The following is a 26,625-nucleotide window of genomic DNA, read 5'->3' on the forward strand; positions in this document are numbered from 1 at the left end:
ATTTTGACTGATATAAATCTATTAGGTATGTTTCTTTGGGGTTGCCAAAGGGCGCTAAATTAGGTGCCTCTATGGTTGACTGGGTTGATCAAACCAAATACTTTCGAAGACACGATCATCATCATAGAGTTGCATATGCATACAATGCAGCTAACATATATCTATTTTGTTGTAAACCTTTTTTTTTTGTTAGGAAAGTCCCTTGCTTTATATATACCATGATGCTCTTACATTGAGGTGAAAAAACAAAAACAAAAAAAAATGTAGAGTACTGTAATTTTTGAATTTTCAGAGAGCATGCAATTCCAACAATATACGAGAGGTGAGTATGATACTGGATATATTTTGTAAATTTATTATGAGGATGACCCTAAACGATGTATGAAGAGCCTTTAAACCCTTTCGTCGATTCGGATTAATTGAGCGTGGAACAACCTAAGAATAAGTATGTTACCTGTTCCCTAGCTAACTAACCAATATAATACCTCTGCTAGCTAGCCTAACCTCACTTCAAAATCATTTCCAATCACCAATGTTGTTTTCTTTTCAAATATTTTTTTACAATGATATATGAATAATACAGTATAAAAAGTGTACAAAAGAATATTACCTATAAATGTTGTTACACAAACTACAGTCTAATAACTAAATTTTAAATAAATAATTGGCGCAACAAAATGTAATCCCACCATATAGCATAAAATCTCAAAGACCAGAGGTAAATGGCACGGTTGCAGAAGCCAACCATGTTGGGCCAGCAAGGAGGCGTGTGACAGTAAATTGCGACGCTTCAGCTGGGCTTGTAATCACATGAAAACCAGGCCATTTTACTCTATTCCTAGGGGAGTTGCTAGGTGCACCCAGCAATATTGCTGGTGCACCCAGCAATTTATTGAAAGTACTATTTTGCCCTTTAAAATAAAATTATAAAAAACGCAAATGTAATTTCCGGAAGACTTTTTTTCGAACAAATTCTTCTTCTCTCCCGGAACACAGATTCTTCTTCTCTCCCGGAACACAGCTTCTTCTTCTCTCCCGGAACAGCTTCTTCTTCTCCCGGAACCTGCTTCTTCTTCTCTTCTCCGTGAAGCTTCTTCTCCGCGAGGCGCGCCAAGGCTTTCTTCTTCTTTTCCGCGAACAGGTTAGTTCCCCTTCCCCTTACCCTTAGCTTGTAATGTGCATCACTGTTAGCATAGCAATGGAACCTTAGCATAACAATGGAACCTTAGCATAGCAATGGAACCTTAGGGTAGAAGACGAGAGTACGCCGGAAAAAATGGCGGAAAAGGCTGACGGAGAAGTCTTCCGGAAGACCCGTTAGGGGTTCTTCCGGAAGTTCCGGAAGAACATTTTCCGGAAAGTTTCCGGAAGAAGTGTTCTTCCGGAAGTAACCAAACGTCTTCCGGAAGAACCCTTCTTCCGGAAGACTCCCGGAAAACCTCTTCCGGGAACTTTCCGGAAGAAGTGGTTCATCCGGAAGAATTCCGGAAGACGCGCACTTCCGGAAGAACTTTCAAAGTTCCGGAAGACCTTTCCGGAAGAACCCCTTCTTCCGGAATGTTTCCGGAAGAACCACTTCTTCCGGAAGTGGTTTTTTTGTTTTTTTTTTGTGTTTTTTTTTTTAAATTTTTTTTAAACAGAAATTGTTTTGTTTTTTTTTAAATGAATTATTTTATTTATTTTGGTTATTTTGTTTTTTAGATTTTATGAAAAATGAAGTTTGGGTTTTTGATGTCATATTTTTTTTATAATTTAAATTGTGTATTTTTACTAAATATTAATTTGTAAATTAATTTTTTTTATAAAAGTAGTTGTGTTTGTTTTTGTTTATTGTTTTTTTTAAATTAGTGTTTTTTCTTTAAAAATGAAGTTGTCTATTTTTATAATTAAAGTTGTGTGTTTTGGAAGTTTTATAAAAATACTTATTTTTTATAATTAATTAGTTTATTTTATTATAAATGAAGTATTTTATTTACTAAAAAAATTGTGGATGTTTACTAAATAATTTTTTTTTACATTAGTTGTTTAATTTTTTTTAAAAATTAAGTTGTGGATGTTTAGTAATGAATTATTTTTATATTAGTTGTGTTTTGTTTTTATAAATGATGTTGCTTATTTTTTTTTAAAAAAATTAACTTGTGGATGTTTACTAAGTAATTTAGTTGTGTTTTTTTTTAGAAATGAAGTTTCTTATTTTTTTTTTAAATTAAGAGTTGGATGTTTACTAATTAATTTTTTTTACATTAGTTGTGTTTTTTTTTATAAATGAAGTTGTTTAATTTTTTTAAAAAAATTAAGTTGTGGATGTTTAGTAATGAATTATTTTTATATTAGTTGTGTTTTTTTTTTTATAAATGAAGTTGTTTAATTTTTTTAAAAAAAATTAAGTTGTGCATGTTTATTAATAATTTTATTTTACATTAGTTGTTTTTTTTTTATATAAATGAAGTTGTTTAATTTTTTTTTTAAAATTAGGTCGTGTATGTGTGAAAATAATTTGATTTAAGTTAGTCTTATTTGTTTATAAATAAAGTTGATTTTTTATAAAGAAAATTGTGTATATTTTGACCGAAAAAAATACGTGTTCGACATGATTTACAGATCATGGCCAGAACACGAGGTTTAGGTCGTGCCATAGGTAGAGTTGTAGGCAGAGATAGAGCTGCTGACGAGGATGCTGGCGATGTTCCCGAGAGGCGTAGGCCTACTGCCTCAGCCCGTAGGCTACGCGTTCATCAGATGACTACGGAGGGACGTGATATGGCTGAGGACGTCGCTGACATGACTGATGATGTCCCTGAGCAGCCTACGGAGGCACCTGAGATGCGTGCGGACGCACAGGGTGCTGATAGTGGTGAGGGGTCAGATGGTGATGATGCTGCAGAGGGATTCCCTGGTGGTCCACGTGACCCGTCAGTGCTCACATCATTTGCCGAGCATGTTGCACATGCCGTGTGGAGTGGACAGGTATTTTAATTTGTTAATTATTTGTCATTGTTTATTTATTTGTTTATGATTAATTTTTTTTAATAATTGTATAATTTGTACTTCAAATCAGGAACGTCCTGATTTGAAGTTAGTGTCACATGGGAGGAAGCTGACACTGATTGGGAGGCCAGTGCCTGAGATTGAAGGCCTGGTGGCTGCCACAGGATTAAGTCCACTGATAGATTGTTCAGTTATTACTGGCGATCCTGGACTTATATCCGCATTTGTGGAGAGGTGGCACAGTGAGACTAGCACCTTCCACCTTCCAGTAGGAGAGCTGACGATCACATTGGATAATGTGTCGTCCATTCTACATTTGCCCATCACTGGCGCCTTGCACAGTTTCCACGCTCTTTCTACGGAGGAGGCCAGATTCTTGCTCACGGAGTTGCTAGAAGTGTCTGCGGAGGAGGCCAGAGTCAAGACAGCACTCACACGTGGAGCATATGTACGATTAGGATGGGTTCGTGACATTTATGAGACCAGATGTCAGGCCCGGCGGTGGATTGTCGCAGCTCGCGCTTATTTGCTGCACCTTGTCGGTTGCACTCTTTTTGCTAATAAGAGTGCAACATACGTGCATGTGGTCCACCTTGACGCTTTCCGGGACCTCGCTCATAGTGGTGGTTACGCTTGGGGGGTTGCCGCGCTGGTTCATATGTACGACCAGTTAGATGAGGCTTGTAGGACCACCACCCGACAGCTTGCGGGGTACTTGACGCTATTTCAGGTAAATTTTGTGTTTATTAATATGTTAGGTTCGATTATGATTTAAACATATTTTTATGTTATGTTAACCTCAATTATTGTGTAGTGCTGGATCTATGAGCACTTCCCTAGTGTGCATCAGTGCGTGACTGACGATACATACCAGGAGACGTCCCCACGTGCTTCCCGGTGGTTGACGTCGAAGGCGCACATGAAGGGCATCACAGGAGCACCCTACAGGGCACGTTGTGATGGTTTGACCGTCACAGATGTTTCCTGGTTGCCGTACACGGAGCATCGGGGTGTTAGGGCGTTTCAGGAGATTTCATCGTTCCAGGGTCAGCTCAGATGGGGTCCTATGATCGTCGCAGTTCGACCGGAGAGGGTGGTACGCCAGTTCGGTTACATCCAGAGCATCCCTCCGCCGCCTGTTAGTGCACGATTGTCACAGGATCAGATAGATGACAGGTGGATGGAGTTTGCGGATCACTTAGTACCTGCGGGTCAGCCTTGTTTAGTGCCTGGGCAGGTATCTGCAGATTACATTGAGTGGTTTTTCCGCATATCTCACCCTTTCATGACACCGACCCAGGCAGCTGACCAGCAGAGGGATGCACCAGCTGCAGACCCTGAGGACTACATACAGCCGCCCAGCCCCCAGGTTCCAGTGGCATTTGACCCCCTCTCCATATGTGGTAAGATTATTTGCGCGTTTAATGTTTTATGAGTTGTTGTTTATTTTGAATTTCATAATAAATGTTTTTACTGACTTTGACAGGATGATTATGAGGGATATGAGGCGATTGCACAGAGGTTGGAGCGTGTGCTCAACCTTAGGATAGTCACTGCAGGCACAGAGTTATATGACATTATGCAGGACTGCCTGACGATTGCGAGAGGGGGACCCAGTGCTGATGGGACGGTCAGGGCTCGTCAGAGACGCCGCACGGACCATTGATCATTGTATTTATTTTGTTGTGTTGTAGTTGACATGAATATTTGTAATTATTACAGTTTTTGTTTAATATAGTTGACGTGTTTTGCACAGTTTATTATTTTATAATATAGTTTGTTATTCCGATTGTTTGTGGTCCTTAAGCGAAGTTTACGGTTGTTTTAAATTTATTTTTAAAAAAAAGGATCCTAGAATCATGAGTTTTGTTTGTCAGAATTACATAAAAAATAAAAGTTTTTAAAATGATTAATAATTCATAAGTGAATCTTTTTTCCATGTTCAAGTACCCATGTTTGTAAGAATTACATAAATGAACCCTTTTTCCATGTTTGTAAGAATTACATAAAAAACATAAGTTTTTAGAATCATGAGTTTTGTTTGTAAGAATTACATAAATGAATATTTTTTCCATGTTCAAGTACCCATGTTTGGGATTTTTTTGCGTGGGTGTGGCAGTGCCCTGAGACAACGGAGGACGGCCATTTCTCATGTTTGGACGTCAAAGAATCCAAAAAAAATAGTCCTGTTCCATGGTTCCGTCAACTAACACGTCAAAACAAAGCCTCAAGATCCAAAAAAATACGAAATGAACCCTTTTTCCATGTTCAAGTACCCATGTTTGGGATTTTTTTGCGTGGGTGTGGCAGTGCCCTGAGACAACGGAGGGCGGCCATTTCTCATGTTTGGACGTCAAAGAATCTAAAAAAAATAGTCCCGTTCCATGGTTCCGTCAACTAACACGTCAAAACAAAGCCTCAAGATCCAAAAAAATACGAAATGAACCCTTTTTCCATGTTCAAGTACCCATGTTTGGGATTTTTTTGCGTGGGTGTGGCAGTGCCCTGAGACAACGGAGGGCGGCCATTTCTCATGTTTGGACGTCAAAGAATCTAAAAAAAATAGTCCCGTTCCATGGTTCCGTCAACTAACACGTCAAAACAAAGCCTCAAGATCCAAAAAAATACGAAATGAACCCTTTTTCCATGTTCAAGTACCCATGTTTGGGATTTTTTTGCGTGGGTGTGGCAGTGCCCTGAGACAACGGAGGGCGGCCATTTCTCATGTTTGGACGTCAAAGAATCTAAAAAAAATAGTCCCGTTCCATGGTTCCGTCAACTAACACGTCAAAACAAAGCCTCAAGATCCAAAAAAATACGAAATGAACCCTTTTTCCATGTTAAGTACCCATGTTTGGGATTTTTTTGCGTGGGTGTGGCAGTGCCCTGAGATAACGGAGGACGGCCATTTCTCATGTTTGGACGTCAAAGAATCCAAAAAAAATAGTCCCGTTCCATGGTTCCGTCAACTAACACGTCAAAACAAAGCCTCAAGATCCAAAAAAATACAAAATGAACCCTTTTTCCATGTTCAAGTACCCATGTTTGGGATTTTTTTGCGTGGGTGTGGCAGTGCCCTGAGACAACGGAGGATGGCCATTTCTCATGTTTGGACGTCAAAGAATCCAAAAAAAATAGTCCCGTTCCATGGTTCCGTCAACTAACACGTCAAAACAAAGCCTCAAGATCCAAAAAAATACAAAATGAACCCTTTTAACAATTAATTTTTTGGACCACTGAAACAACGCATTCAACTTTATTATGGGAATTAAACACGCCGTAAACATATAAAGGTTACATCAACGAAAAAACAAAAAATTAAACATGACATTCAGTTCTTTAGCGACGTCCCACTGACCTCGTCTTCAACATATTTAGTAAAGACAGCTAAAATTTCTATTGGTCCATATTTTTTCCAGTAGTTAGATTGTACTAACACCTTCAGCAGTTCTTCGTTGGTGATCAGCTCATTTATTTCATATTTTATAACCGTATCTGAATACTCAAACCGAGCTGGTTGGCGGAAAAACAATCGTCTTACCGTTTGTGATTCGTGAATTTCAAGAGGGGGAATCCCTTTAGGTGCAACTTGCTTGATTAAATTCTTCAGTTCATCGATTGTACATGTTGAAGGAATTTGAAATTTCTTAGGATTTTTTCCTGTGAATGCGCAACCAACAAATTTGTTCTGCGGTGGCATGTTCCATTTGCCGTTGTAATACAGGATCGCGTCATGAATACGAGGCATAGTGCGTTCAAGTAAGTTTATTATTCCATCTGGTGTTCTTCCAACGGTGCATAATAACTCAATCGGACCAACACAAGAAAATTGATCATTACACATTAACATTGTGTTGACATCGTCATCATTTATCAATTTGATACACTCAAAGCGAATTTGGTTACCTGTATCGGTGAATGGCTTCCGGTAGTGAATTTCATCCAAAAATTGTTTGTCGGATAGCTGAAGGGTATTGTGTATTCTGGTTTTTAGGCTTGCAAAATCACACCTATTTGGTACTCGAATGGGCACCGGAGTTGAAGTTTGGAAGTAAACCCCAGTATCATTGTGAATAATCGATCCATTTGGATAAATGAAAGCCAACCTTGAGTTGACAATCGTCTGACTGCTAGTTTCTCCTAGAAATGCCATAGTTTGTGTATCAGTTGGGAGATTATTTGAAAGCAAGATAATGTGTGATTTAGTAGCCTAGTCTGCCATATATATAGATGGTTGTGACCGAGCCTTTGTTTAACTTTGTTTACAAAAAAATAGACACGCGTAAATGTGTAGTCAAGTCAGTCAATGTGTTGTCGCTAATGTGTAGTCAAGTCAACCAATGTGTTGTCGAGCGACTGCTAGTTTCAAAATGTGTACTGAAGTCAACCAATGTGTTGTCACGCTCAAACTGTAATACGCATGCATGTCATTATGTGTTGTCAATTATGACAATGATGTATGCTGCACGCGTAAATGATTTTTGTTGGACCAACAATTTCCTTGCTTAACCAAACGAGTAGTTGATAATATTAATTGGTTAGTGACGGGTTACAACGAATTATATCGCATAATGAATACAAATAAATAAACAATGAATGTTTAGTCTTCATTTAGGTCTACATAGTGTGTTTTGAATGACATCAAGCTTGTGTATTCCTGCATTCTACTAATATATGGAATTGCCCATTGCTTTGCCTGAGAATAACAATTGGTTGACCACAACAGCGCTGGGGGCGGCAACGGACAATGGTCTTTCAAATAAACCTGTTGTACATGAACAAACATTATATCATGTGCTGACCGTGCCAAACGAACCAGCGAAGTCATTGCATAATTGTTACACTAACTATGTTCAATGTACCTGAACAAAATGATTTCCAAACACGTGACCGACACATATGATGCGGTGGCCATAAGAGTCAGGTGGTGGTTGACTTCTAAGAGGGAAAAATGTCATGCTTTGTTGTTGGGACAACGATACAAGGATTACGTTATACCGTGAAGCAATCACATATCCCATGTCTGTTATATCCATCCACTTGTCCACACTAACCTGAATGAACCAAACATACACATGTAAGTAATTTAAACATTGTTATTAAAAAAAATTAACCTAAAAACATACCTTTGAAAATCCATCAACAAGTAGGGACAACTTTAATTGTTCAAATCTCTCTGTGCCACCGAAGAGGTTCATGTACTCATGCGACCACCTGCCAAGTTCTTTAAGCAATTCATTACGCACTAACGGCCACGAATCTTCCCCCATACCTAATAAAGCGCCAATGGACCGATATCCACAGTTACCGTCCGCTTTCACATCCACAACGTCACGAATGAAACCTTGAAAGAATGACGCAAATTAATCCAACATCGGGATGATCCTTGTTGGCTGACGCGGTTGAGAACATGATGCACTTCGTTTCACTGGAGAGTTGCTGCTTTGAACAGAATGAAAAGCATCAACATACTCCCAGTAAGACGGATCACGCTTTGTGGATGTTTGACTTCTTTTCATCGGTTTCTTCGGTGCACCTTTAGTGTTCACCTTTGATGGAGGAGGGCACATAGAGTTATGATCAGGGTATGCGATTTCTCGAAGTTTACTCTTCAGATTTACTTTGCCAACCACATCAAGTTCATCAAACCTTTTAGATATGACCTCTATTTCTTCCTTGATGGTGACTTCCGTCTCACATAACCCTTGGTCTGAAAAGCAAAGTCTCCTCCAAAAAAGATGGACTGACTCCAATGGGATGCTGGTAGCAGTATACCTAGAAAGCTCACATGCACAAGGAAGCCCGTGCGTGCTTCTCATCACACAACCACAAGAAGAGAGATTGTTGCCGAGATAACGTAGACGGTCAATCTCAGAAGCAATCTGATTTAAAGCATCCCTCGAAACCATCCCAAGAAGCCTCTTGTATAAGGTTTTTTTATATACATGGCCAACCACATGCGTACTGGTTTCAAAGGATGCTTTAATTTCGACGTGTTGCAGCGTGATCATGTTGTTCATGGCATCCCAAACACTACATAGGTCTCCAACGCTATTTTGTAGTACTCTTTTGAGAGCCCAATGAGCTGATTCAACCCTACATTTAAAATACACAACAAACATGAAAATATACAACAATTAAATACCATTTAATATTAATCGTTACTAACAAATAAAATCAGTTGTTAATACCTGTTTGTTGTTGTGTTGCCTAGGTGCATGACCTTATTCGTCCATGCTGTAATAAATTTTTCCTTGTGGGGGATAATCCATGTGTCGTTAACATAGTCAACGAACATCGGCCAAGGCGAACAAGCAACTTGAAACTTCTGATATGACTCATGGAACTCGTATTCGGACGGACAATCAACCAAAGTACCCCAGTTATCCATTACATAGTCCCACGCATTTTTTTCCCCGATTAAAGATTTGCACTTCGCCTTCACATTCTTATCGATATGAAACCTGCACAACAAATTAGTAGACTCGGGAAACACAGTTTTCACTGCATTCATCAGTGCTAGGTCTCTGTCAGTGACAATAACAAGAGGGAGGCGATCGTGTCTTAAAAATAGGCCTCGAAATCGTTCCAAAGCCCATATAATATTATTAACACGCTCAGCCTCCAGATATGCAAACCCAGCAGAGAATGTTATCGCCGTTGGTGTCACTCCAACAAAGTCAAGTAGTGGGAGTCTGTACCTGTTTGTTTTGTAGGTACTGTCTATAAAAAATACCAGATGACATGCATTGCATAACTTTACTGCATCTGGGTGACACCAAAACAGATCACGCACCACAACTTCATCCTTCAATCTATGCCAATGAATGTATTGATCACGTTCGAGAAGCTTCATCAGATGCTGCATTTCGGTATCAGCTCCTCTTATTGAAGAACGATATGCACTTCTTGCATTGTAAATTTTCTTTATCGTGGTGTAACTGTCGGCATTGTGTTCCTTCAACGTTAGCAAGATATTTTTCGGTTTCACCATCGACTTTGTCATATCAGCAATAATTTTCTTTTCTTCCTTAGTCAATCGCCCAGCGTATGGATGTCCAACTAAGGACTTCGCCAATTCATGATTATGAATCCCACAGATCAACTTCACCATCCAACCTTCCCCTCCACGCACTGGTTTCCCACGAAGCCTGAAGGGACAACCACATTTCCTACTCCCGGTGTCTTTTCTAACGAATTCTTTATTTCTACACTTGTACGTACCACTCCTTTCACACCCAATTAACACAAATGAACTTCTTCCTCTGCTATCGGTCTCTGTGTCAGATCTCATAATCACTGCAACAAATCCATTTTCATGGGCAACTGTTCGAGCCCATTGCAAAACATCATCTCGAGTAGCGAATACCTACAACGCAACCCTAACACATTAATTTTCATACAAACCATCAATTCAACCAATGACTCAAATTATCTATGATTACCTGAGATGTATTAAAAGCATTTGAACAATCGACATGTGGTTCATTCACTCCACATTCTTCTTGATTATCATAATCATAATCCATATGAACTTCTTGTGACATCGCAAAGTCATACCTCCATTGATCTTCGTCCATCTTAAGGACATATGCATCATACACAAGTACATTCAAATTATCATATAATCACATCCAAAAATTTACTACACCTTAAATAACAAACATATTAATAGGACATATGCATCATACACGACTATATTAAAATTATCACTATATTCTAAATTTATAACTACATTATTTACTTAAACTAAACTTATCACTATAATAAACAACTAATAAAATCATTTAATATTATACCATTATACCTAATTAAATCAATAATCCACAACATATATAAAACAGAAATAAAAAAAAATTATAAAACAGAAATATATATATATACCATTATAAAACAAAAAAATTATAATCCACAATATATATCATTATACCTAATTAAACCAATAATTCATTATTAACTAACAGAAATATATATATATATAAAACAGAAATTAAAAAAAATTACTAATAATTTAACATTCCGGAAGAAGGTCTTCCGGAAGTTACGAATGCAAATTCCGGAAGAAGGTCTTCCGGAAGTAGTTTCCGGAAGAACTTCTTCCGGAATTTGCATTCACCACTTCCGGAAGACCTTCTTCCGGAAGTGGTCATTCCGGACCTTCCTCCTCCTGTGCCTAAAATTTCTTCCGGATACACTTTTTACTGTTTTTCTTCTCTAAAAACTAATCGGAAAACGAAATAAACGCGTACCTCCGACAAAATAGGAACAACAGCCACTAATAAAACTTCAAATACGGAACACGGGACCACCAAATCTTCAAATACTTCACTTCACGGGACCACCAACAGACTGCTGAAGGGACCACCACCGAAACAACAGCAAACGGAAGAAACAAACAAAGCAAACGGAAGAAGAAACAAAGCAAACGGAAGAAGAAACAAAGAAAGCGCAGCAAAACACAGCCTGAAGACGTTAATTTAAAGAAATTTACACAAGGGCAAAATCGTCATTACATACGCATTAAATATTATTTTATTTTTACTTATTATTATAAAATAAAAATTCTTTTTTCTTCATTTTGTTATAAAACAATAATCACGTTTAGGAATTAATTAATTTTTATGGTTTAAATTAATATTTGACATGCGCGTAAAAAACAAATTATAAATGTTAGTCATAATTACGTTCACTAATTATTTAATTATTTATGCATAATAATATTAATTATTTTATTATTTAATTATTTATGCAGTATTAATTATTTTATAAATTAGTTTATGCAATTAAAAGTAAATTATTACAAAATAAAATATTTGTTAAAAAAAAAACTAACTTCCGGAAGAAGCTTCTTCCGGAAGACAATGGAATTCTTCCGGAAGAAGCTTCTTCCGGAAACATTCCGGATGACGTTCTTCCGGAAGTTGTCTGTGAGTTCTTCCGGAAGACACAAATTATTCTTCCGGAAGAAGATTCTTCCGGAAACTTTCCGGAAAAATTATTTCCGGAATTTTTCCGGAAGAACCTTCTTCCGGAAGAATAATTGCTGAAGGGCAGTTTCGTCACTTTACTGTTTGCTGGGTGCCCCAGCAATAATGTTGGGTGCACGTAGCAACTCCCTATTCCTAGTGGATGCTCCAGGTCCATAATTTTGGTACTCTCCATAATAAAGTGTGTCTTGAGCAAACTCAGGCAGTTGCTACGCACACCATCCATATTGTTGATACACCCAACATAATTTGTATAATTTTCATTTTGTTCTTTCGTAAAATTGATATGGATTGTTCAATATCCGTAAGCCTCATAAGCTCAATCTATAAGCCTCATTTATATGAGGCTTACAGATTGTCCAATCCATATCAATTTTATGAAAGAATAAAATGGAAATCATGTTGATTTGTTGGGTGTACCAGTAATTGTGCTCGATGCGCGTAGCAACAGCCACAAACTCAGAATCACCATGTGGAGACCAACCCAAAGTGTTCACCAATGTGTCCATGAATTTTCATGACCACAACTCTAGAGTTTTGTTGCCAAGGCCTACCCAAGAAAGTGTTGTATTTGTCAACAACGGACCTGAGGTCTGGTGCGGCCCGGATTTGAGAGTTGTGGATCGAAATTTCAGTATTTTGGAAAGTTCTCGGGCTTGGGCCGTGATCATGTTAGCTTGGCCCTCAAAGGGTTTTCTTGAAAAAGAAAAACAGTTTTGGAATACTACTGTAGCATTACCAAATATGAAGGTGTAACATTGGCCATAAAATTGGCGCTGTGCATGAGCCATGAGGGTGTCTTGGTAACCCATCATGCCACGCCTTGTGAGGACCGGCAGTGTTTTGGAAAGTGATGTCGCGTGCGATGAAGTGAAGGCCATCTATCCCTGAAATTGAATAATTCAAGAGTATTGAGTTAGAAGTAAGGCAAAGCATTGGACTATAGAAAAAAAATGGTAATAACTAATCTTTAATACTTTATTTTTTAACACAAGTAAAATTCACGTAAATTTCATTAAATATGTGGTTCTCATTCTCTATTATGAATTTCGCCAAGTACAAAATGAGAATCACATATTGCTGTTGCATTGCCGTAACCGCAACAACCGGTAATTGCAGTGTGATTTTCAATCACACGAAATGTTGCAACGCATCTGCAACCTAGATGGAATGAAACCGCATTAAAGCTGCAATATAGTAGCTTAGCATTTTTTCTGTTCCACTTTTTTGTAAATAAAAAAGACACAAAGATTCAGATTTCAATTTTTCTACTATAACTTCTTCTAAGAGTCAATATCTGAATGGGTGTGGCCGAAGACCCTGTGGAGTGCGGAGTGTTGCGACTACTAAATCTTAAAATTAATGAAAAGTTATGTTATCTTTAAAAGATATATAGACAATTAGAATACTTATAAAATTATTTTTCATATTTAGTGTAATCATATAATAATTTCATGTCACAACAACCGCAACATGCATGGCAGAAACAGCAACCACAATCGCAATCATCGCAATTTTAGAACCATGAATTATCAATGTAAGTAAAAGGAGCAAGAAAGAGAAAGAAGAATATCACTTACCAGCAGTTGCTGAGCTATAGGTGGTATAACCATCTTGAACACTTCTGGCACTGGTGATTATGGTATTTCTCAACCCATCACCAACCAGCATGATGTTATCATATTGTGTACAGGAACCTCAATATTCTCTCAATACACTCCTTTCTTGACATGTATCACAAATCTTGTTTTCTCTTTCCCCTTTGCCGCAGCATTGAGAGCATCTTGCACAGTCTTGAAATTCCCCGAACCATCTTTCGCCACAGCAATGTGTGCCTTTATCGTTGAAGACTGTAACAGTTTCCTCTCATGCGTCGAAAACCAACTTGGAAACGCAGCTTCTGGTTTCTCTTTCTTGTGATGTTGTTCAATGAAGTCCATGTTGATGGCCAAGCTGCTCCTTATCATCTCAGAAACATTGTTGTTGGGAACCTTGAAATCTTCAACACCAAGTTCAACCGTGCCAGTTTAACACGTTTGAAGGTTTGTGAGAGCAGTGCTGAGCCATGTTTGTGCATCAATGGTTGAACAGTTTTGCTTCTCATGAAAGCATTCAAGGGTGCGGTTGAGGTGGAAAATGGTTTTTCCATAGAGCTTCAAACAATCACCATGTACGGTTCTGTGGTTCTTTGTTGACATGTTGTTTTGGTCAGAGTCATGTGCTTCTTTTTGCGTGATGAGGGCTTGGTTTAAGACATATTGAAGAAGCATTTCCCAGAAGATAGTTTTGTGCTTGATTTGGAAATGATGACTCTTCATTTGAGTAGTGATGTAGTGTTTGCATGGCACAGGGTGTGGGGTTAGGTTGCACCACCAATCTATGTTGCTGGATGAACCTAGTCCTCTTCTCGATGATGAGGCTATTGTGAAAATTGAAGATAACAATAGGAGTGTGAGGAATATTTTTTTAAGGGTTTCCATTTTTACTGAAGAAATTAACAATGAGAGTTGTAACTTGTAAGTTGCACTTGCACCACAAATAATCTTTTATGTTTTTGGTTTGTTATGCTTTTGGTAATGAGATGTTACTTATATATATATATATATATATATATATATATATATATATATATATTTGGTTGGATGTGGAGTGTGAAAGGGGTAAACGTGTGGGCTGAATTGAAAATGATAGGGAAGAATGACACATACAAACTATGAATGCAATTGCAAGAAAGAGATGAAAGGAATACAATCTTATCTGGTAGGAAAATTAATATTTTTTAATTGCTTGAAGTAGTGCAATTTAGGGCTTGCTTAATCTGTTTTAGAGGGTACAAGTCTAATTGTTATTTTTTTTATCGGCAAAGAACATATTATATAATATATCATATAAAATTAATAGGGGTATACAAACCAATGAACCCATACACAAGTTACACTCCTTACACAAGTGGTTGATTTTTTTATAAAGGTTCATTAGATCAATAAGAAAAGAAAAAGCAAACTCCTTGGCCTTAGCACTTAATCGTGACCTTGATCTAAATTCAATCAAGTTCATCATTTACTCGGCATTTGCATCTTTGTTCTTGAAAACAATATTACTAATTGAGCTCTTTTATTATGAGACCATAGCAGCGTATGTGATCTTGAGTCTTGACAATATAATCACACAATTAAACTATGGTTTTGAGAATAATATGGTTGAGTTGGCCTGAAGTTGTGTGCTATATATCTATATTCATGTACGATGGGGAGAAAGGAAATATTGTATATATTATCCTTTCTTGAGTAGACTTCTTCCAGCGTAGGAGAAGGAGTAGTTTCTTTGAACGTAGTAATCATTTTCACTTAATTGGTGGGCGTTTGTCCTCGCAGGCGTTATGTTTAAGCATATATATATTTCTATAATTTAGGGTAACCCATGTTGTGCAGTAGTTTCAGGAATAAGCAAAATTAAGGGAAGTATTTATGAGCAATTTTGACAAAACGTTATATATTTTAATCATATTGCTAACATATATACTTATACTGTGTGTCAATGCGTTCATGGATATAACGGGTTCCACTTTATTTTTTTAATGATAATAGTTGATAGCTTTTTTTCTTTTTAATGTTAATTTCTGCCTTAGTCCTTCCATGCCAACACCAATAGCGGAGCAAATTAAATGTGCCAAATTTATTTGATATCACTCTATAAGGAAAATGACATATACTTATACAACAAAAATTATCACTATAAGTATAAAATTTGTAGCTAAATATATAAAAGACTTTGCCCCCCAAATGTTTTTGCATCAACCTTAAAGGAGTCCTATATTGACTAAATAGTTTATTACTATAAATTTTACCTATGGATATAATTTTAACTTACAATTATATTTATCTATCACTACATATAATAATTTTAACTTACAATTAATTGCTTGAAGTAGTGCAATTTAGGGCTTGCTTAATCTGTAGGTAAAAGATCTTTTGCAATACAGCGATGATAACCATTAGGTTTATTTCTAATGTCTAACTTCTAATGTCTAACATGATAGACTTAATTCTTGTAAAACCTAATCTATCTACTTTCATATTTGTCTCATGCTTTTAGTATTAACAACAATTTTAAGACCTATTAGCCCATGAAGAGAGACATAAGACCTATATAAAAACTTTTATTTAAAATAGGCCTTTTAGTAAATTAAAAGTTAGGTTTTCAAATATAGATCATATTAGACCTAAATATAAAACTTATGACAATTAATAGATAAACTCAAGCTTTGAATTTTTTGCATAGTTTAAGCCAATATAAATATAATTTTATTGGGCCCAATCTATTTTCATCCCTCCTTATGATATAGTCAATTGAGTTAGATATTAATGGGTCATTTTTAAAACCTAGTTAGATTGTACAAACCCATTTCAAAACTTTTTCTCTCACCACAACTAACTATCAACTCAATTTAGTTTGTCCGCCAACACTTATTCAGTTTCATTTTGTTCAGGTTCAAGTGGTGAGGAAAATTTGCTCACCCTAGTTTTTCCTTTAAAAGAGAAAAAAAAAACCCTTAAACGATCAAGGTACGTTTTTTCTCTTAAAGAAACATGTTTTTTTTTTAAATGTTTCACTTTTTATAATAAATAGTTCATTTTTAAAATGTAAAAAATATAAAATCTATTTTTTTCATTCCAAAACAATAAAATCTAAAAAGACTTAATTTTTAACTTAATTGCACTATTTATCCCTAACTTTTTATTATTTAGCGAATTTTATCCCAATAAATTCGTGTAGTGTATTTTACTACCAACTTTAAAAATAAACTTGCAATATTACCTTTCATCTTTGTCCGTTAATTCTTTGCAAAATTTGGGGGTAAAAATTGCCAAAAAATAAAAAGTTAAGAATAAAACTTGCTAAAAAATAAAAAAAAATATGAGGTTAAAATTAGTCGAAAAGTAAAAAAGTTGAAGGTGAAAAGTGAAATTATGTTATAATGTCACATAAACTCTATTAATCAGTTAACGGACAAATGACATAAGGTAAAATTCATAAGTTTCTTAATTAAAAATAGAAGATAAGATGTACCAAATTATTTTGTTAAGGTAAAATTTGCCAAAAAAAAAAAAGTAGAGTAAAAAACATAATTAAGTCTAACTTTACACTTAAGTGAGAGAGGGGGGGGGGATGGATCCACTAGGGTTTTGCTCTATGTGATATCTTAGGGTTTTGCATTCCTCCATTGGAGAAGTTATATGTTTGAGGGGGTTCTTGGAATTTCCTAATTCTTCTTAGGGCTTCCTGCCTCCACACAAATTCATTCCTTTAACTAAGTTATGACCAATATGATTGATATCCCTATAAGCCAACTTCCATGTGCCTGTGTCAAAGGTGACTCCCTTTCCATCAAGATGTTGGAGGAGCAATATAGGCTAGGGTAGGAGGGTTGATAAAATAACCTACTACATGGATGCCTTATTATAGGAAAGGATGATCAACCAATCAAGGTGCATGATTTGTGTGCACAATTAACTAAACATTGCAAGCCCATTGGGCAATGACAGATGATTTCATTGGGAAGGGGTTTCTATGAGTTTAGTTTCACTTCTCCAGAGAATCTTTGTAGTGTTTGGGTAGTGGGTGCAAGGAATGTGTGCCTAGGTCTTCTTCTTTTAATACCATGGACACCTAACTTCAATCCTAATAAGCAAAAACAAACACATGCCTAATCTTGGGTAAGATTCCATGATCTTCCATAGAAGTATTGGCACCCTAAAATGTTATTTAAGATTGTTGGGGCTATAGGTAGTCCTATATCCTTGGATGAAGCTACACATAATCAGATGTTTGGTCATTTTGCTCGAATTCTTATTCATTTGACCTCATTATATTGGGAACTTACTAAAGGAGATACTAGCTGAAGAAGAATGTTTTGCTTCTTTATTGGGATAACTTATGAGAAATTGCCTTCTTTTTATTCTTTTTTGCTAGTCAATTGGTCATTCTTTATCCAAAAATTATAGGTTGGAAAATAGGCATGACAGATTTATGTGAGACGGTCAGAATTAGTTAGTTGAGAAGTCTTGTGCCTCAAGCCCATGAGGACATGAACAAGCTTATGACCTTTGTCACTCGAGAGCCAAAGAAAGGGATTTTGCTTTTTTATTGAGATAATCTATGAGAAGTTGTCTTCTGTTTTGAATGTTGATCGGTCATTCTTTATCTAGTTGCTCCAAAAATTATAGGTTGAACCAAATGAATAAGCATAAAGATTTTGCTCCTACATGAAAACAAAACCCATCATCTAGTCGTGACGAGCCTATGTGAGATGGTTAGGATCAATTAACGGAGGAGTCTACACGAAAATAAATCTTGAAGTCTCCTTCCTCTTCCTTTGAAGATTCCTAGTTCTCTATCAAAAAGCCTTATATATTGAACTCTCTTAAGCTTAAAATATCTTGTACTAAGTTGTAAATTCTTAGTGTAAACACTTGCACTTATTCTTGCACGTCCATCTTATAAGTAGATAATTAGTGAGCTTACCCTTATCCAATTTCTTAATGATCTTGGTAGAAAGAAGTTGTAAATACTTGGGTTGATTGCTTGGGGAGACAACTATGCAAACTACTTGGGACGGAGAAAGAAGTGGTTTGAAAAAGGATAGTGAAAACTTGTAACAATTATACTGAAACCTAGTGCTTAACCAAGAATTGGACACATTCTCTTTGGTACAGACGAATTAGTACAAAATCTATGTTTTTTATATTGTTTATGTATGTTACTAACCTTGTGTTTCAAACTTTTTGTTTATCCTATTTTTAACAAAGGTTTTATTACAAAGCTTTCTTACCAAGTGGATCATTTTCTAAATTTTTCTGATATTGTCTAATAAACAGACAAAGATTTAAAGTCATTCAAAAAGATTTTGTAAATTGTTTAAAATACAATTCAATTTTCCTTCTTGTGCTTGTTTATGTCTTACAAAGAATAATACAGTATAAATTGTATACAGAAGAATATCAATTGAATGTGTTTTACACAAACTACCATATAACTTAATTCCAAATAAATAATTGACTCGACAAATTGTAACCACATAGCACAAGCTCACAGGCCAGAGGTAAATGGCACGGTTGTAGAACCCAACCATGTTGGGCCAGCAAGGAGGCGTGTGACAGTAAACTGTGACGCTTCAGTTGGGCTAGTAATCACATGAAAACCAGGCCATTTTACTCTATTGGTTGTAGATGCTCTAGGCCCATAATTTTGATATTCTCCATAATAAACTGTGTCCTGAGCAAAATCAGAATCACCCCATGGAGACCAACCCAATGGGTTCACCAAGGTGTCCATGAACGTTTTCATGACCACCACTCTAGAGTATTGTTGCCAAGGCCTACCCAAGAAAGTGTTGTACTTGTCAACAACAGGCTTGAGATCAGGAGCTGCCCGAATTTGAGAGTTGTGGATTGAAATTCCAGTATTTTGAAATGGGTCACCTCGACCTTGGGCAGTGATCATGTTGGCTTGGCCTTCTAAGGGTCTTCTTGCGAAAATGTAACAATTTTGGAATACCACTGCAGCATTACCAAAGATGAAGTCAACTGTGCCATAGATGTAGCATTGGCGGTAAAATTGGCGTTGTGCATGAGCCATGAGGGTGTCTTGGTAGCCCATTATGCCACACCGGTAGAAGACGGAGAGGTCTGAGGCCGATCGGAGAGCCACAGCTTGACCCTTGTGAACACCAGCACTGTTTTGGAAGGTGATGTCGCGTGCAATAAAGTGGAGGCCGTCTATTCCTGAAATTGGATAGTTCAAGTGGTTTAGAAGTCAAGGAGAGTCATAAGGAACTTTTGGAAACTGAAATGTTAGAAACACTTCCTTCACACACAATTAGAGAATTAGAAAGAAATATATTAGCAACACCCTCAGTCACACTTGTCATTATTCAATGGGATGTACTATTCTGATTTTTTAGTATAAGCAAAAAAATAAAAACCAATTCACTTTTTAACTAATAAGAAAGTTAGTTAACAATATTTAATTATATTAATCTCAATTAAATAAATTAGTTACTTTCTTTAAATGTTTTTCATTGAAATTTGATATAAGAATAATGAATTATTGTAATCAAAATCCTTATTAAATAAATGATATTAATAAATGAGGTAAAATTATTGGAAATTTGTTTATATTCAAAACCAATTCTCCAGTTTTTTTTTCTTATATTTAAACCTGAGGTATACATCAATATAAATAAAAGGAGCAAGAAAGAGAAAGAATATGGATTATAACTTACCAGCAGTTGCAGAACTATAAGTAGTATAACCATCTTGAACACTTCTGGCACTGGTGATTATGGTATTTCTCAACCCATCACCAACCAGCATGATGTTATCATTGTGCAGAGCAACCTCAATATTCTCTCTATATACTCCTTTCTTGACATGTATCACAAATCTTGTTTTCTCTTTCCTCTTTGCCGCAGCATTGAGAGCATCTTGCACAGTCTTGAAATTCCCCGAACCATCTTTCGCCACAACAATACGTGCCTTTATCATTGAAGACTGCAACAGTTTCCTCTCATGCTTTGAAAACCACCTTGGAAACGCATCTCCTGGTTTTTCTTCCATGTGGTGATGATGATTCATGAAGTCCATGTTGATAGCCAAGCTGTTCCTTATCATCTCAGAAACATTGTTGTTGGGAACTTCGAAATCTTCAACAGCAAGTTCAACCGTGCCATCTTGACACGTTTGAATGTTTGTGAGAGAAGTGCTGAGCCATGTTTGTGCATCAACTGATGAACAGTTTTGCTTCCCATGAAAGCACTCAAGGGTGCGGTTGAGGTGGAAGATGGTTTTTCCATAGAGCTTCAAACAATCTTCATTCACGGTTCTGTGGTTCTTTGTTGCCATGCTGTTTTGGTGAGATTCATGTGCTTCTTTTTGCATGATGAGGGCTTGGTTTAAGGCATGTTGAAGAAGCATTTCCCGGAAGACAGTTTTGTGCTTGATTTGGAAATGATGGCTCTTCATTTGAGTAATGGTGTAGTGTTTGCATGGCACAGGGTGTGGGGTTAGGTTGCACCACCAATCTATGTTGCTGGATGGAGCTGGTCCACTACTTGACGAGACTATTGAGAAAACTGAAGATAAAAATAAGAGTGTGAGGAATGTTTTTCCAATAAGGGTTTCCATTTTAAGTGAAGAATAAAAGTAAGATTAAGAAGACTGAAGAAATTATCAATGAGAGTTGTAAGTTGCACTTGCACCACAAATAATTAATGTTTGATCAATGTTTTTGGTTTGTAATGCTTTCTGTGATGAGATGTTACATATATATATATTTCTTAGGTGGATGTGGAGTGTAGAAGGGGTAAACGTGTGGGCTGAATTCAAATGATAATGAAGAATGACACAGATACAAACTGTGAATTCATTTGCAAGAAAAGATGAAAGGAATAAAATCTTATCAGGTAGGAAAATTAATACTTTTATTTTCTAATTGCTTGAATTAGTATAGTTAGGGCTTGCTTAATATCACATAGAGGGTAGAAGTCTCTAATTGTGATAGCAAGAAAAACAAGTGTCGTGTGATCTTTCCAGAGCGACATCTCTGAAGCTTACTTATTAATGTACTCATGACGGCTATTACAATAGAAACATACAATTAAACTATGGTTTTTTAGGATAATAAGGTTGAGTTCGCCTGAAGTTGTATGCTATATATCCATATTCATGCACGATGCGGCGAAAGAAAATTGATATATTATCCATTTTGAGTGGACTTCTTCAAGCTAGCTAGGAGAAGGAGTAGTTTCTTTGAACGTAGTAATCATTTTCACTTGGTGGGCGTTTGTCCTCGTATGCGTTATGTTCAAGCATATATATTTCTATGATTTTAGGGTAACCCATGTGCAGTAGTTTGAGGAATCAGCAAAATTAAGTAGGAAAACTATGAGCAATTTTGACAAAACATTATATATATATATATATATATATATATATATATATATATATATATATATATATATATATATATATATATATATATATATATATATATAATGATGTGTAAACGCGTTCATGGATGTAATTGGTTTCATTTAAATTTTTTAATGATTTTGGTTGGTAGCTTTCTTACTTTTTATTTTCTCCCTTAGTCGTCCAATCATCACCAATAGCGGAGCAAAAGCGCTTAATTTAATTGGATGTTTTGAAGATGGAAAATAATGTATGGCCATACCATGCTATAGTAGACATCCAGAGAGGACGAGATACAGGAGAAGAGAAGTGTAGTTATCATATTAAGGTGATAAATAAGTGTTGAAAAGAGACATAAATGATAGATATGTTAACATGAAGTATTTACATAATTAAAACTATGGTCTGTTTTAAATTATGAATGATTTGACCTGTTAAAGATATATAGGATTAATTTGTATGACAATAATTTTGTAGCCGAATCATTATAATAATTAGGATCTTTTAAATTTATTATTGTTTGTATATCTTGTCATTGTATAATATTAATTTACAATAGTATATAATATTATATAATAATCGATCAGATAATTAAATTTTAAATTTATAAAGTATATTAATGATAAAATTGTCAAAGAATAATCTGTCGGCAATATATAAAATAACAGTGGTAATTTATTGACAGATACGACATCAGTAATTCGTTGATCATTATCGACGGATATCTAATGATCATTATCGCGATCAGAACAAATTAACCATTGTCGATGGATTATTCGTGGGTAATTTTATTGACTGAGTTTTTTTCCTATGACCAAACTACCAACAAATTTGGGTTTGTCGAAAATTCATATTTACCGATGGGGATTTTCATACTTACCAATGAATTTTGGTCATCGAAAATCGGCATTTTCTTGTAATTAATGATCATTTAGTCATATAAATGATTGAGAATTCATTAAGCGATAAAAATAATGTTGGTGACATGAAAGTGGTAACTTAATGAGTTCTTATTTTTTTTATTAATTCCATTCCGACATCTTCCATATTTTTAATTGTCATTAACATTGATTCGTATAACTTAATGAGTTCTTTTTCATTCCATTCCCATCGTCCTTGATCAAGCGTTGACATCTTTCCTATATCTAATTGTCATAAACATTTAGAGCTAAAATTTGTTTTTTAGGTGTTCTGAAGCTTGATCTTGTTTTTGGAATGAGCTCATCATGAACAAGGTGAAAATAAGCATGCTCTAAACGATATGCAGTAGAAAAAATATATTGTGAAAAATATTATTCATCTATCCCTAGTAAATTTCTTATGCAACATGTTGTTTAGTACTTCTCACTACCTTCCTTATAATAAGATCATTCTCTTTCTTAGTAAGTTAATCCAGAAAAAAGGAATCCTATGAAGAGCTACGAGGATATATAACATCCCGACGAATTACACAAGAAAAAAGGAATCCAAAAGTTGTGCAAGTATAAGATGGTACAATTGATGATAACTTAAAACAAATTAACTAATACTATTTATATCAATAAGATGTATTTATTTTTCAATAGCCTATCACTTATGAACTCCACAACTCAACATGCTTACCCTAAAGTAGTTATGAGATGAGTGAAATTTTGAGAAGTTTCCTAGAAAGCGTGTGAGTGGAAATAAAACACACTAAAAAGTCTTGTGTTGGTTTGTGGAAATAGTCATTGATTCTAAAAGCTATTAAGGGTGATTGTCAAGGTCTCAAAAAATACCTATGAAAAATTCTAACCAACGAAGAGTTGAATGAAATGTCACTACGTGAAATGTCAGTGTGTGATTGTCGAGAAGTCAACAATCAAAGACGTTACAAGATAGATGAAACACTCTAACGTCATCGCTCTGTCACCATTGGTCTGCATCTTATCAACAATTTTGACTGTGATGATTTCTTAGTTCTTTATACTTTGTCAAGCAAGGTAGATGATAATATATTTTTTATTAACTTGATGCATTTGCATTCAACTATTATTGTTCGGGACTATTCAAAAGCAAATGTATGACTTTAATTTCAAAACTTCTCAGTTCTCAGAATTGTTATTGTTAGTTTTAGTATATTAATTATTAATGTGTTATCTAGGGTAGAATAAAATATGTTCATGTGTAAAATTAATTGCTTAGATTGTCGTTTGGGTAGAAGGTTTAATTTGAAGAGGGAGAACACATGTTCTAAATAGAGACTATTCTTTGGGAGGAGGGGTATGTTGTTCTATGTTTGTCATTTTATAAGCTTTTTGTTTGGCTTGATTTTGATCATTGTATATATTTCAATACCCCATATAATACTTTTTCCTAAATTCAAAAAACTCTGTCGGATATTTTTTAATTTATACATTACTTAAATTCAAAAATGTATATATTCTATTGACGTAATAATTTTAGCTATGTCACTAGCTTACAAGATAGTTTGATAAAAAAAAATTGACTTATTTTTAACCATTAGCTAATTGTATATTACTTTCCACTTTTACTTGTTTTTTTTTCTTTTTGTAAAACAACGGTGTAAACAAGAATTAAGAAAAATGACCTGCATCAAAGGGGGACGCATGTGTTAATTTGCAGCAATCATATTGACTTTCTTTTTAAGAACATTTTTGGGCACTTTGATATATATTATATTATACCCTTAGCTGACAAAGCTAAATCATAGGTAAAAAAAAAAACAAAGGCTTAATTACAAAAAGTCTTCTTCTATTTTTTCATTTCACTAAATTGATCTTCTTATTTTTTAATTCACTATCGAAATCATCTTATTTTTCCAAATTAACTATCTAAGTCCTCAGAAGAAAAATTAAACAGTGACTGTTAGCTTAAAATGTTGATTGTCGCGTGTCTGCATACCATTGGTCGTTTAAGAGATATTTCTAATTTATCCTAATCAATAATTTGGTAACTAACAACTATCTCAAACTTTCAGTTATCTTAAAACGTTCTTCTTTCTCAATGTGGCACTAATGCTATCCAACAACCTTCTAAACAATGTCATCCACCTCCGACTATGCTGCTCCTCCTCCCTTTTTTCTCCTTCCTCCACCCCAACGGGCAAATGCCTCCGTCGAGACTCCATTAACTCCTGCTTCTCCAGGTTCGAAGTCAAACGCATGCATTCATGTTTGTTGTTCCGTTGTTGATGAGTTTGGTGGAAAGGCTTTGTGTCCTCCACTAGGAGAATGTCCTCTAGATCCACGCGGTAGCGATAGAGAGGACACATGGAATTCGCATCCAGCCATGTGTCCACACACTTCATGTGGAGCACCCGCTTGATTTTTAGCAACAACTAGAGAACCTCCGTGGCCTCGAACTTGTTCAGGCTCACCGCGCAATCGAGTCCTTCCTTTTGCCCCTGCAGCACTCCAAATATGAAGATTGATAATGATTCCACCACAGACTGATCAATGCCGAAGTTTTTCCTTCCGGCAAACAACGCTACCATCCACGGAGTCGAGTTTCCACCTCTGCCATATGTGATGTTGTCGTTGCAATGTTTGATGTAGAGGAGGAGGAGCAGTGTAAGGGAGATTATGGTTGTCAAAACGCACACCATCATCGCTATGCCTGGTCTGAACAGCGGTGATGAGTTGTTGTTTTTGAGATAATTGTTAGTTACCTAATTACTCATGAGGGTAAATTGAAAATACCTCTTAAACAATTAATTATATACAAATACATGACAATCATCGTTTTAAGTTAATAGTTAACGTTTAGTTTTTTCTCTGTGGACTTAGATAATGAATTTGGAAAAATAGAAAGATTCTGATAGTAAATTAAAAAAAAAATAAGAGAATCGATTTAGTGAAATAAAATAAATAAAAAAACTTTTTTTACAATTAAGCAAAAATCAAATTTATAATTGAGGCCCGATCACGGATCACCAGCACTTAAATTCTTTATATAAAAAAAACACATACTATTTTATCAACACCGAAAAGTATGTAGCAGTCAAAAATCTCATAGAAGTATATATTGTCAATAGGGTTTGCGTGGAATTTTAATCTGTTTTATTTTTTAGGGTACGTAATCCCAGCTTTTAAATTTCGTATACAGTATTTATTATAATTATCATTTTAGCTAGACTGATTTTTTTTATTATTCAATAGAATTAAAAAAGAGTTGACTATTGACATAGAAGTCCCAAAGCACAACTTATCATCACACAAGTGTCTTTGCTCATCATCTCGTCACCCTCCATGTAGCTGCCTTGTTGACACAATTATTATTAACATAGAAAATTTGTGATCTCAAGCCTTAATCTCCTATCTTTGTGCAGCGTTTGACGCAGGCCAACGTGAAATGCCTGCACGTTCATTGAGGTTAATTAGATTATAGACTTTTGAAGCTCTGTATTTCATACGTGTCGTGTAAATGTTGGAAGCTTATCTGTCCCGTTCTGCCTTTCAAATGCCGGCGTGTATATCTCTTTCAGATGAGTTATGATGTTACAAAATATATTTGCATAACTCTCACCAAAAAACAAAATTTGCATAAGGAAAATGCTTTTTTTTTCTTCCATTCTAATTGTTATATTGTTTTTACACAAGCTAGTTAGATGTCTCAAAAATCACAGGGAAAAGTGAAACTGCTAACTGTTACTTAGAAATTAATTATCACTGACTATAGAGTACTACTTAACAGATTAG

At 35.6% G+C, this 26,625-nt stretch overlaps 1 protein-coding gene and 1 pseudogene across 1 annotated transcript; both read right to left on the minus strand.

The window, feature by feature from the left end:
• Positions 1-605: 605 nt before the first annotated feature.
• On the minus strand, positions 606-14,524 carry LOC114417427 (annotated as a pseudogene).
• Positions 14,525-18,909: 4,385 nt separating this feature from the next.
• On the minus strand, positions 18,910-21,258 carry LOC114417428 (pectinesterase-like). The gene is made up of 2 exons (XM_028382629.1): positions 20,260-21,258; positions 18,910-19,759 (listed from the first exon to the last, which is right to left on the minus strand). The coding sequence occupies exons 1-2, from the start codon at positions 21,158-21,160 to the stop codon at positions 19,065-19,067; spliced, it is 1,596 nt and encodes a 531-aa protein (XP_028238430.1). The 5' UTR covers positions 21,161-21,258; the 3' UTR covers positions 18,910-19,064.
• Between the last annotated feature and the right edge of the window lie 5,367 nt (positions 21,259-26,625).

Source organism: Glycine soja, chromosome 6, assembly GCF_004193775.1.
Source record: "Glycine soja cultivar W05 chromosome 6, ASM419377v2, whole genome shotgun sequence".
NCBI classification, from domain to species: Eukaryota; Viridiplantae; Streptophyta; class Magnoliopsida; order Fabales; family Fabaceae; genus Glycine; species Glycine soja.

What these genes read in the sequence shown, in the direction of transcription:
- LOC114417428 (XM_028382629.1), bottom strand. Translation starts at nt 21,160, where the DNA reads ATGGAAACCCTTATTGGAAAAACATTCCTCACACTCTTATTTTTATCT. An exon ending in TTATAGTTCTGCAACTGCTG is followed by an intron (nt 19,760 to 20,259) that starts GTAAGTTATAAT and finishes ATCCAATTTCAG; the next exon opens with GAATAGACGGCCTCCACTTT.